Source organism: Prosopis cineraria, unplaced genomic scaffold (assembly GCF_029017545.1).
Source record: "Prosopis cineraria cultivar Desert tree isolate PC_DT_omini unplaced genomic scaffold, ASM2901754v1 PC7, whole genome shotgun sequence".
NCBI classification, from domain to species: domain Eukaryota; kingdom Viridiplantae; phylum Streptophyta; class Magnoliopsida; order Fabales; family Fabaceae; genus Prosopis; species Prosopis cineraria.
In genome coordinates, this window is record NW_026555338.1 from 17,624,687 (window position 1) to 17,637,545 (window position 12,859).

At 32.7% G+C, this 12,859-nt stretch overlaps 1 protein-coding gene across 1 annotated transcript; it reads right to left on the bottom strand.

The window, feature by feature from the left end:
- Positions 1–6,303: 6,303 nt before the first annotated feature.
- Positions 6,304–10,342, bottom strand: LOC129316536 (receptor-like kinase TMK4). Its single transcript, XM_054960955.1, has 3 exons — positions 9,369–10,342; positions 8,786–9,194; positions 6,304–6,597 (listed from the first exon to the last, which is right to left on the bottom strand). The coding sequence occupies exons 1-3, from the start codon at positions 10,340–10,342 to the stop codon at positions 6,304–6,306; spliced, it is 1,677 nt and encodes a 558-aa protein (XP_054816930.1).
- Between the last annotated feature and the right edge of the window lie 2,517 nt (positions 10,343–12,859).

Here is a 12,859-nt window from a genome sequence, read left to right on the forward strand (position 1 = left end):
TGATAGGGTGTGAGGAAAAATGAGACCCTGACCAGAATTAAAGGAAGGATACTTTTGAGAATTTAAAGATCTAACGAGTAAGTGAATAGCATTCCATTTAATTTATTTTTAATAAGTCTTTACTGAAATATTTTTTTATGAATTACAATAATTTTAAAAATTATGGAACATTGATGAAGGATAAATGAATTATGATATGTGCATTCATTTATTCTTAAATATATATATATATATATATTTCCAAGATTAATTAAAGTATTCTTGTATGCTTGTTAAGCCTTAAAATTTATTGGCTGCCCAATTAATGAAAGTTTGGTATTAGCCGTAAAGTATGATTTTGACAAATTTTGATATTTGAAATAATTCATGCGAGTTTGGCATTGAGAATGATAATTTATTACAATGATAATTATTTTTCTTGCATGTTTGAAGCGTGATTTTAAGAAAACTCTAAACAGAACACTGCTGCTAACGGCAGTTCCATTAGCCCATAATGCGCTGTGGTTAAACACTAGCTAGTTTGTCTCATGAGCTTTATTCTCATGTTTGATAGTCATGGGCTTTGTACTCGCATTTGATTTTGTGGCCTGAGTCGTGTTTGGTTAGTATTACCCTCATGGATTGTGTGTCAATGTTTGTTTTTGTAGCTTCAGCTGCATTTGGTTACTTACCCTTGTGGACTGTGTGTCAACGTTTGTTTTCATGGCATAAGCCACGTTTAGTTATTTACCCTCCTGGACTGTGTGTCCACGTTTGTTATCAGTTCTGTTGAGTTCTCAAAGTTCTAAATGTTGACAAATACGTGTTTTTAAAATTTACATGATTTTGGTTAGCAGTTATATCACTCTAATTTATGTGTGAATAAATAATTTTTTTTAAGCATGATAAAATAAATTGCTTCCAATTTACTCTCATTTTACGATTATGGTTATGACTTGCAAACTTACAAATTTATTTTGTTGAATTATTTTTAATTAGTTTACACCATTATTATAGTTTATTGATTTAAATTTAAAAATTTTAATTTGGGAATGCTATTTACTGAAAAACTTATTTTAGTCTCAGATTTGTTAGCTGATGCTGATCCCACCATTGATAGTTGAAAGGCAATATAACTACATTGGGTGAAAATTTTGGTTGGTACTGTTACTTTTGATGTAAATATATAAGTCGTATGTATTTTTATTTAAAAGAAAGATTCGTGCTCCACATAGATTGTTGTTGTTAGGATTTTATTTTGATCTATATATATATATATACTGTTGCTAGTTGGAAGGAGCTAAGCTCCTGATTTATACTGTATTTTGTGAAAAGTTTTGTTGTAAAATTTTCAGGAGATCCTATTTACAAGGAGAGGTTCTGTCGAAATTTCTACAGAGACGTTAAAGTCTTGGATGACAATTAATATTAAAAGTGTTAGAATTTCTATATGATCTGATTATTTCTTTTTAAAAAATAGAATGAATTTTCATTTTTAAGGCTTATGGAAATACGTGATGTAATTTGAACCCGTGCCGATCACCCTCTATTTTCGAGGCGTGACATAATAGGATGTGTTTGTATGTGTGTGTGTGGATTGTATGCCTTTGTATGAATTTTTGTCTACTTGAAGACTTGTGATTAGGAAACTTGGTTATAGTGTGTGGTTTTGATGGATTCATTTGGTAGATCAAGTTTTCATTACAAGCAAATGTTTATTTTGATATGTATATAAATATATGATTTTACAAGCAAATGCAAAGTAGTTGCATCGCGAATTATGTGCTATGGGCAAATATACTCCTTGAATAGAGAGAGTGGGTGCGTGAGCCCCACAAGGATTTCTAAGCTAAATAAAAATGTTTAGCACATATATTTATATGAGTATATGGTGTTTGGTTTGATTTTTGAACACTCTTTTGTGATTTGTGCATTTTAGGGCTTACGTTTCATTTTGAGAAATGGCACCCGAGTGGTCAAAATTTGATATAATGGGTTTTTCATCATTTAAATGTTCTATCAGGTGCTCCTAGTCCTATTAGAAGTGTCCAAAGTGTTTCTACAGGTTTGTGACCCTTAGAATGAGATTTGGACAATTTTGAAAATAGTTTTTACCAAAAAACTGCACTTTTGCATCTGAGTGTTTAAATTTCAATCTGACCGTTAGATTTTCTTAAAATTTGGGTCACAAGTAAAACTTTTATAATATTCATATGCACTTTAGAATCACCTCGATCAAATATTGGATGAAAAAATGGTACATTCTGAAAGTTTGTCCAGAGGTGCTATTATGACAGCCATTTAATGCTGTCGTGATAGCAACATTTGCTAAAATTGCGACATACATGAATTTCAATCTATTCGTTGAATCTTTTCAAAATTTGGAATCACTCTAGTTGGAGGTCATTATAATAAAAATGTAAGGCTTCTCATCTTAATCATCAATAACAACAGAGGAGGGAAGAAAGGGGAAAAAAAAACAAAAGAAAGAGACAACAAAATAGAGGAGAGGAAATCCAATGCAAATAAGTGACACTGTTGGTCAACGGAGTTGGAGGAGGAAGGTTTTGGTGTTTCCATGGTCACTAGCAGTAGACGAAGTTGTAGGCCAAATAAATGATTGATTTTGTTTTTTTTTTCCCATTTATTTTAACATGATATTGATGGACTCTTTACTAATTTCTTTAACATGATTACTTTGGAAGGTTTATTTTTTTGGTTTGTACTCTATGATATACAAGTTTTTGTATTTAACGAATTTGATAAGGTTGATTTGAAATGAAAATTTTTATCTTCGTTTTAAAACTTGATCAAGATTCTATACCTAAATTTGTATTTATTTATTCTATTTATTTTTTAAAAATAAAATAGCCTAACAAGCCTAGGCTTGAATCTTTAAAAAAACTGATCATTTTTCAAGAAAATCAAACTAAAAGCCTTGAACCCTTAAGGGCTGAGGCCACCCATTTTTCATCTCTACTAGCTTGCATAATTCCACTAGACAACCATTCTCTCTTGATATATTTGTTCCAAGAATAATAAAAATACAATCGAATTAACTAACCATAGATTTTATTTGGCTAAAGTTTCTGGGTTATTGCACTGATTCCCTAAGCCACTGGGCCAGCTTCATAATTGGGCTTGTTAATCAAATGACAGTTACCTGACCTTGAAGCCGCAATGTCACTTTCCAAAATACTTGGAAGGTGATTGAGCTTCATCTCCTTTTTAATTATGCAAAATATAACCATAGGCACACATCCGGAGATACTCCTTGCGTTCACGATCGAGCTAAATTCGAACACAGATGAATCATAGATCCCTGCTAAGGAAATCAAAACCCAGCAGCACCTCCTCCTCATGAACTGGTGGCTTAACCCAGAAGAGTACGTAGCTTTCGTGCCCCGATTCTCTGGCTTCCTTCCATACAAACTTATGATATATGCTGGTGACAATGATACATTTCGAGGAAAAAAAATCATATATAAAAGCAAAAGATGAGGCTGGAAAGCAGACAAAATTTCCACAAAGACAATGAATTTGGGCCCTGTGAAGATGAAAGATGGTAGAAATGCTTAACAGATAGAGGACACTCAGTGAAGAAAAGGGAAAAAGTAGACGAAGATGAAAGGGATGATTAGGGAGAGAACTCAAAGAGCGAGATATATATCGCTTCTTGTTCATGGGTTAAAATCAGAGTATTGGAAGCCATCATTTGGATTTCACAAGCATGGGAGAACAAGTCTTAATGTGGGAGAAATCATGATGGGTTGATGATGTTCGTAATTCGGATGGCGGACACTAGAAAACCAACTATACGTGCCACCAATCTAAAGGTATGCGACCTACAACCACTTAAATGACGGATGTTATTGTAAACTTAATGTTCATAGTACATCACATCATTTTTAAATATTGACTTAGCACTCCGAATAGTTGCGAAGCAAAGACCCCTTTAACACACTTTAATTTTTTAATTTTTAAAATCTGAATTACCTTTCTACGTTGGTTATATGTTTGTCTAATGTTAAAAGTAATTTAATTTCTTTTTTTCTACATAGTTGAAGGACAAACTCATAACAAATTATAGTTTAGGAATAAAATAAATACTCATATCTTACTCAGTCTTTTAACTATGACTCGCTGCAACTCAATCATTCAACTGTTGACTATCTTATAACTTAGTCCTCATTTTTCAATTTTTTTTAAAAAATTATCTTTATCAAATAAGAGAGATAAAATAAATGCTCATATCATGCTCTAAAATATCCTCTTCTTGCTTTTTGATGTGGGATCTAAGTTAACATAATAAAAAAGAACTACCAAAAGTTGAGGAACCAGATGATAGATGAATTCAAAGTTAAAGGATTGAGTCGCAGTGAGTTATAATTGAGGGGCTAAGTTATAAGTAAATTAAAATTAAAGGATTCAAAGATTAATATTCCCTGAAAAGAATATATTAATCATACTACATAATTATAAAATTATCATATGTCAAACTTTTTACACAAATTACCTTTAAACTGGTGTAAAAGACCACATGTAAAAGCTAATTTTTGTACTCGTGATCGTCGTTGTAACTTCTAATAGCAATAATACGACAAAGCTTTGTTTTTTTTTTTTTCTTTAAATACAATATGACAAAACTTTGAAAAGTTGCATTGGTCCCAACTGTCCCATAAACTTTTATGCGAAACTTCTCCACGTTGTGACAACAATTGTCTTCCTTTCACATTAATCCTCCCTAGCTAACGCCTAAGGGTATCCAAAAGTGATCCAAAGTGATTACACTAAATTAAATCGATGTGAATTGATTAAAGTCAATAATAAATACTTCTTCCATTTAAAAATGTAAATTATTTTTTAAAGAGTTGAATATTAAAAAATATAAGGCAGTTTTACTCTTTCAAGGTATAATCATTGCCTTTTTTCTAAAAGTGCCCCTATTGATAAATAATTTTATATTTATTGTAAGGTATTTAATATGGATAAATATGAAAAGATAAGGTTAGTTTAAAAGTAGGTAACTACTTTATTGGGGGGTGAAATTTAGTTAAAAATGCTTTACATTTTTGAATGGAGGGAGTAAGATTTGGCTTTTTTTTTGTTTTTTGATAAAATTGATTGGTTTGATTTGTTTCAAAAGACTAGTAAAACTTGAGACTTGAATCAAATTAAACTAAGCCTTATATATTTTTTTAAATTTTTTGAAGTTTTTTTCTTTCCCAAAATTTAGTTATTTGTAAATCACTACTAAATAATATGTTACAATTAGTTAAATATTATCTATAATTATTTTATGATAATTTTTAATTTTACAATAATTTTTGAAGATAACATGTTGATTCTTAATAGTTAAACATGATAATTAATAGTTTTAAAAAAATCTTTTGTCCTCGAGATTTTTTCAATGAAAATAACAATTAATAGTTGAAAAAATATTGGTGAATATGCACAAGTACACACATATATATCTCACACACATATTGATTATGAAAAAAAATATTTCAAATAAATTCAAACTTAACCCAATTCTAAATCAAATCAAACATAATCAAATTGCTGCTCAAAAACTATACCTAACTAATTGAATGAAAAATTGAATAGGTCTCAAACATTGTCAAACCGATTAGTTTGCTTTGGTCACTCATCTTAGTGTTGAATCCTTCCTGCATGCATACGCAAAACATCTGATCAAGTTCTTTGTATTCCTAGTGAGCGAAGCTGCCCATCTAAACTGCATCATCTTCTTAATTATATAGCTAAGAAGCCAGTCAATCTCTCTTTCTCCCCTCTCACACACTTTTGAAATGTTTAGTTACAAGATTATCACATATATAAATTATTGAAATATAAAATAAAACTGCAACATGCATGCATGTTATATAACAAACCAATATAAAAAGTCATGAAGTCATATAACAATTCATATAATTCAAAAATAATGTTTGAATCTTCATCATTCAAAATTTAATTATTATCCTTAATGGAGATGTTTTAATCTTTGATTTGAGAAAAACAAATCAAATATTGGAATTGATATGCCGATATTCATAAACTTATACGTTGTTAAATTTAAAACATCAAACTAATTAAAACAGGCTTATGGCTCTTGCTTCAAGGGAGTCTTTTTCACATGAAGCAAAATGTACAAGAAGTTGATTAAAATAACTGAAGATACAAAGATTGATGACAAAATTAATTTGGAGAAACCATAGAGTCCAGAATATTAATTTTTCCCTCGTGAGAATGTCACTTCCAAAGCCTCCTTCATCATCTTCTCTGTGGTTCACGGATTTCCGCTGCTCTATAAGAGGAGCCAACTCATTGACTGTATGGCTCATGTCTGGCCTTTGGTGTGGCTTGTGAGCCGTGCAATTCCCTGCAAGACTCAGCCACTTTACATGTGCTCTCCAATGTTGTCTCTTCTTCTATGTCTAACATTTGATCAATAACATTTGGGAAGTTGTCTTTGCGAATTAGAACCTTACGAAACCATGAAAACAAGTGAGAGCCTTCATCTGAGATGCTATCATCTACTGCCCTTTTAGCAGTCATCAATTCCATCAACACAACCCCAAATGAATAGACATCCGCTTTAGTTGTTACTTCCTGTAGCTGAAACCAAAAACGCAAAATGCAATTCATTAATGGTAGGAAAAGGTGTTTCGAACTTGAGTATTTTGTCTTTTTAAATATGCCTTTTTACTTGGTATCATTTGGATAACTCTGTCTATATTTTCATAGCCGATTCCAAGCAAATAAAGGAAAAAGATTGTGTCAAGCCTTGGATAACCAAGGTAAAACTTGAATATATATATATATATATATATATTGTCATATATCTGTCACATTCATGCGTAACAATAAAATATATTATGAAACCAAAGAAGTGATCATGATGGGTTTGTTAAATACCTGCTTGGGCTAAATATGAATTGTCACTTATCAAAGTGTTTGAATAGGCCATAAAGCCGTATGGGCCAAGTGACTGAAGAGTCAAGCTAGATTAACAATCTAAACAAAAGAGCCAACCCCAAGTTCAATGGAAAGCCCTAGCCAAATGAACATGTCGAAATCCTGCTAGTTGCAAACCCACTCTGTGGACAATTGAGACATGATCTCAAACAATCACAAATCTTATTGGAACAGCATCATTGTGCCCAAATATCTCGACGAGACGGGCTAGTTATTAAAAATGAAAGACAGTGATTAAAGACCATGCCATGAGTTTTGCAGGATCCCTGATTATCCATAAGAACGTTCCAGATTTTAAGGAAGAAACTACCATCACTCTATCATTATAAGTAGAGCAGCAAATCACAGAAGAACACATGAACAACACTCAAAAGACTTGCATTTTGCACCCATAATTCTTAGGTTTATCAATTAGTTTTTATCTTTAATTCAGACTTGTAACTGTTTATGTTTCATAACGTTTTTAATAATAATCAAACACTTATTCTATTAAGTCTTGCGTATCTTTTACATATGAGTAAACTATAATAATGGAGCTTGGGAACCCTTCATTATTAATTGAAACTCAACATCTCTGGCATTCCTAGTAATTTGTTGTTCTTGACGAACAATATCCTAGTAATTATATTCAATTAACAACTGTTATATAAACCATACAGCAAAAGTCAAAGAACAACAGCTAGCAACGACTTACCATAGTTATTGGCCTCATTTTCCCTTTTTATTTCATTGACTATAATTTATTTAGGGAGAATGACAATTAAGGACCTGCTAAGAACATTCATCCCAATTACGAACCGTGAAATTTTGAAATCAAAGTTAAGGACCATGGTCCTTAATTGTGATAAAAAAATGTAATTTGTGAGGTGGGATTCACTAACACGACTTGGGAATTTACTAACCCAACTTGAAAAAATTACTAAGGTATATTGTGAAAACATGAAACCCTACTTGGAAATTAAATGTTTAACAAAAACCACCACTTGAGAATTCACTAACTAGACTTGAAAAAATTTCTAACATATATTGTGAAAAAATGAAACCCTACTTGAGAATCATTAATAAAAAGTGACTTATCTAAATTGGTGTTTTTTATTAAACAATCAATTCCCAAGTGAAGTTTCATGTTTTCACAATATACGTTAGAAATTTTTTCAAGTCGAGTTAGTGAATTCTCAAGTGGCGCTTTTTGTTAAACATTCAATTTTCAAGTGGGGTTTCATATTTTCACAATATACGTTACAAATTTTCTCAAGTTGGGTTAGTGAATTTCCAAGTGGCAATAATGAATCCCACCTCACAAATTACATTTTTTTAATCACAATTAAGGACTATGGTCCTTAACTGGGATTTTAAAATTTTACGGTCCGTAATTGAGATTAATATTCTTAGCAGGTCCTTAATTGTCATTCTCCCATTTATTTACTCAATTACGTGCCATCAAGAAAGGGTAGTTGTCTTTTCTTGATGTACCCATTTAACGTGAAATAAGGTCATATTTCTGATAATGAGTTGGTCATCCCCCCTCTCTATATAGTGTATATATCATTCTTTGTGAACTTGTTTTTTGGCCTCTTAATGTATATTTATATAAAATATTAATTGAAATTAGTTTAAGATTTTTTTCCTTTAATTTTAAAAATAAATCATGAAGTTAATTAAAAGTGCACCAATGTTACAAACAAAATAGGGAATACATAAAAACTTCAAAAATTAATTAGATGAAAGTTGAAATTCCCTACCTCCATATTCAGGAGCAAGATACCCAAAAGTCCTAGCCACTTGGGTCTCAATAGAATGCTTTTCATGAGGTGCTATTTTAACCAACCCAAAATCTCATGTCATCACCTAGAAGAATGCTGGAAGGCTTCAAATCTCTGTGAATGAAGCTTTGGTAAGCTAAGCTGTGTAAATACTCCACTCTACGTGCCACATCCAAAGCTATAACTAACCTTTGCTTCCAAGTTAGAGGGGCAAAGCCTTTCTGACGCCAGTCAAAAAGATGTTGTGTTAGTGTTCCTTGAGGCATATGCTCATAAACTAAAAGCCTTTCATTTCCATTAATGCAATATCCTAAGAGAGAAACCACGTGCCTGTGCCTGACTTTACTCAGCACTGAAATCTCTGCTTGGAACTCCTTCAATCCTTTGCTTTCTGTTGCAACAGATTCCATCCTCTTCACTGCAATTTTTGTTCCATCATGAAATTCTCCTTTGTAAACAATGCCAAATCTTCCCCTTCATAAAACGTTATCTTCATTGAAATTGTTGGTTACTTGACGAAGAACTTGAATTGAAATTGTGGCATTACACCCTCAAAATCATGAAGGTCACATTGGTTGCTACTACTCTGGCCAACTAAGTCACATGGAATTATTCTAGCACAACACTTAAAGAAATAAACAATATCACCCCCCCACCGAAAACAAGGCAATAATGACTACGCCTGCAATCCAACCAGATGATAAGGAAGTACTATTTTTCTTTTTAGACGGACTTCCAACTGGTGGATTATCGTCAAAACCAGTGGCAGGACTACTTGCATTTCTTCCACCCCCATAATCAAAAGCTTTTCCAAGATAAAGATTACCAATAGTTGTCAACATTACATTTGATGAAGATTTAGGAACCTCTCCAGAAAGATTATTGTTAGATACATCAAGAATCTCAAGGTGAGGCAATGTTCTCAAGCTCTTTGGTAATGTGCCTGTCAAATTATTACCATTCAAATACAAGTTTCTTAAATCCGTTAAATTGGTAAATGCAGGTGAAATTGTTCTCCCAAAAACCTGCCTCGCCATATTCACCGTTGTAATCTTTCCATCTGTACACACAATAAAACTCCAATCACTGCAAGAGCCATTACCATCCCATGAATCTGCCAATTTAACTAGATACCAAAATGCTACAGCAATCTCAAGCAGTGTTGTAACACAATCATCGCAAGATCCCAGACCACTTTTGCAGAAGCTGTTCCCCTCAAGAGTAACCAGCACACCTCCTCTATTGAATTGAGGCATAGGACCCTGTAGCTTATTATTGTCCAAAGAAATATTCTCCAAGCTTGAGAGAGTCATCAAAGAAGTTGGGACTAAACTGGTTAACTGATTGTCGCCAAGTTGCAAGTCAAACAAATTTTTGCTATTGAACATGTCGGGAATGGGACCTGTGAACTGGTTTTTCTGAAGCCAAACCTGAGATAATTGAGGCATCGCTGACAATACGTCGATTGTATCAGATAGTCCATTGACTTGATTGTTAAGCCATAAGTTTGTGATTCTAGACCCATTAAATGAGGCAGGCAAGCCCCCAGTGAGGTTATTGTAAGAAAGACGGACTTTCAGCAAGCTCGGTAGGGAATAAAAAGTATCCGGCAAAGAACCCATGAGTTACATGTTCCGAGATCAAGGGTAACCAAATTCAAAGACTGAGTCAAATTGGTCGGAAATGACCAGGGTGCAAGGTTGGCATTGTTGCTTAAGCTAAGGGTTTGTAAACTGATGACCCCTTGGAAGCAACCCCTTGCTTTCAAGGATGGAAGTGAAATTGTTGGAGTCAAGAAACACAATTTGAAGCAAAGAGAGATTTGCCAAAGACGGCAAAGGACCAAAAAGAGCATTGTTTTGAAGAGAGAAGGAGCTTAGCTGAGAGAGAGAGTTGAGATCATAAGGAAGAGTACCCAAAAGGGTCCAGGAAGCAAGGTTGATAGAGGTGACTCTATTGGAACTGTCACATCTTACACCATCCCATGTTTACAAACTAGTCCTGCTGGACCAGTCAGAGGGATTAGAAAGTTCTTTGGCGAGCTTGGACATGAAAGCAGCATCATCGGTAATGGTGAAGGCGAGGAGAGAAAAGATGATTATAGAGAGGTAAACTAGAGTGTGATAACCCAGAAATTTTTAAATAAAATGAAAAAAATATAAGTTTGTTTTTTAATAGTAACTATATTAATTTTTAGAACAAATAATGTTGGTGTAGTGGAAGAGGAAATGTAACCCGGCCGTTAGGCCCAAGTTCAAATCTAGATAGGGCCATAGGGAGTTTTATTTTTCTGCCATTTTCTTTATGAAATTACTAAATTACCCTTATCCCAATCAGATTTTTTCCTCTCTTTTATTCTTGTCTTCTTTGATTTTTCTAGAGCTGAGCCATTAGGCCCAAGTTCAAATCTAGATAGGGCCATAGGGAGTTTTATTTTTTTGCCAATTTCTTTATGAAATTACTAAATTACCCTTATCCTAATCAGATTTTTTCCTCTCTTTTATTCTTGTCTTCTTTGATTTTTCTAGAGCTGAGAGATAGTTGAGAGTTTCACACCAAATGTTTGCCCTGTCTCTCATTGATCTCTGCTATCCTCCTTCTCAACCACTAGTCGTGCGCTATTCGTATGAGTCGCCATCACCGTTACCAGTGTGCATGTTGTTGTTTCTTCCTCCACATCTACAAGTTCTTCCTCTGTTTCACCGTCGTTCCTCCTCTTCTGTCACTACCTCTAGTATGTTCAACTTCTCTTCCTTTCTCCTTGTTTTGTGCGTGTGTAATTGAATGGGTGAGCTAAGATTTCTTTCTTCCTCTTGTTCGTCCTGTCATCACCGGTTTGTTCATTTTTCTTCATTCATGGTGACAATCCCTCCTTTCCATTGTTCATACATGAAGCTACCTCCTTCTTCCTCTGCTCATGCATGTGGGACCTTTAAGGTTACAAACTTGATCTTATCTCCTTTCCTTGGAAAGTTTTTGTATGTGTGAATAGATGAAGAGATGGAGTTGATGCTAAAAAATTTTGTCTTGTAGATGCTGCTGTTGGTGCATGAGTTTTTCTTCCTTAGTTTCGATCAACTTTCTTCTTTTTCTCTTCTTTATGGTTGTTGATTCATGTCTGAAATTTTACACCATTCATCTTGTTAATTTCTATGCGGGCATTTTTAATGGTTGAGGCTATGGAATTTTGGTGTGTTTTGATACTGCCCTTATGTTTTAGAGAATAAGAAATTCAAATGTTGAGGTGAAAATTCATCTTAAAGCTTGATACTAATCTACATATGGTCATAATTTCTAGGATAAATTAACTTAGTTGGAATGATTGATATTGAAGAATTTGATAGAATGAAGTTGGAAGAGAAGAGGTTAGATATGATAATGGGAGATTAGTGTTTATAAGATGCTTGTTAAGATACTTGAATTTGATTTTGAAATTTTATCGATTCTTGTGGAAAGTAGAGTTAACTTAGAAGTTATTAATATATAAATTTAACTTGAAAGATGCAAAGGACATTTGATTATAAAATTAATAATATATAATTATTGGAATTCTTGGAGATCGATACCTTATTGAGAAAATATTTAAATGCTAGAGTTGTTATGAGTGGATTGGAAAGGATACATATTTAGTGCCTTGACAAAATGCTAATGAAAAATATTTTTAGTATAAAACTTTAAAGTTTCAAAATTTATTACAATTGATTATCGGTGGAAATGTTAAAAAGGAATTATTGTACTGTTTGAGGGTTGAATAAAATTTTAATATAATTTATAGGATATTTGAAAGAGGAGAAATTTAATTAAAGTTGAGAGAAGAAATTTGAACTCTAAAAATTTCAGGTAAATGAATAACATTTTATTTAATTATTTATTAATAATCTTTTATTGAAATATTTTATTTTTATGAATTATGTTAATTTTAGAAATTTTGGAACAATGATGAAGGACGGTTAAATTATGATATGTGCATTTATTTTGCCTCAAGAAATATATTTTTAATATTGATGAAGGCACCTTTGTTTATTGAATTTCAAAATTTCTTGGTTACACAATTAATGCAAGTTTGTACATTTGCTATGATGTATCAATTTGGCAAGTTTTATATGTTTGAAGCAATTCATGAGAGTTTGACATTGAGG

Coding starts and splice junctions, on each gene's coding strand:
- LOC129316536 (XM_054960955.1), bottom strand. CDS start 10,342: ATGGGTTCTTTGCCGGATACTTTTTATTCCCTACCGAGCTTGCTGAAA. Junction 9,195..9,368: donor GCCTTGTTTTCGGTGGGGGG/GTGATATTGTTT, acceptor CGTTTTATGAAG/GGGAAGATTTGGCATTGTTT. Junction 6,598..8,785: donor GTGATGACATGAGATTTTGG/GTTGGTTAAAAT, acceptor TTTTGGTTTCAG/CTACAGGAAGTAACAACTAA.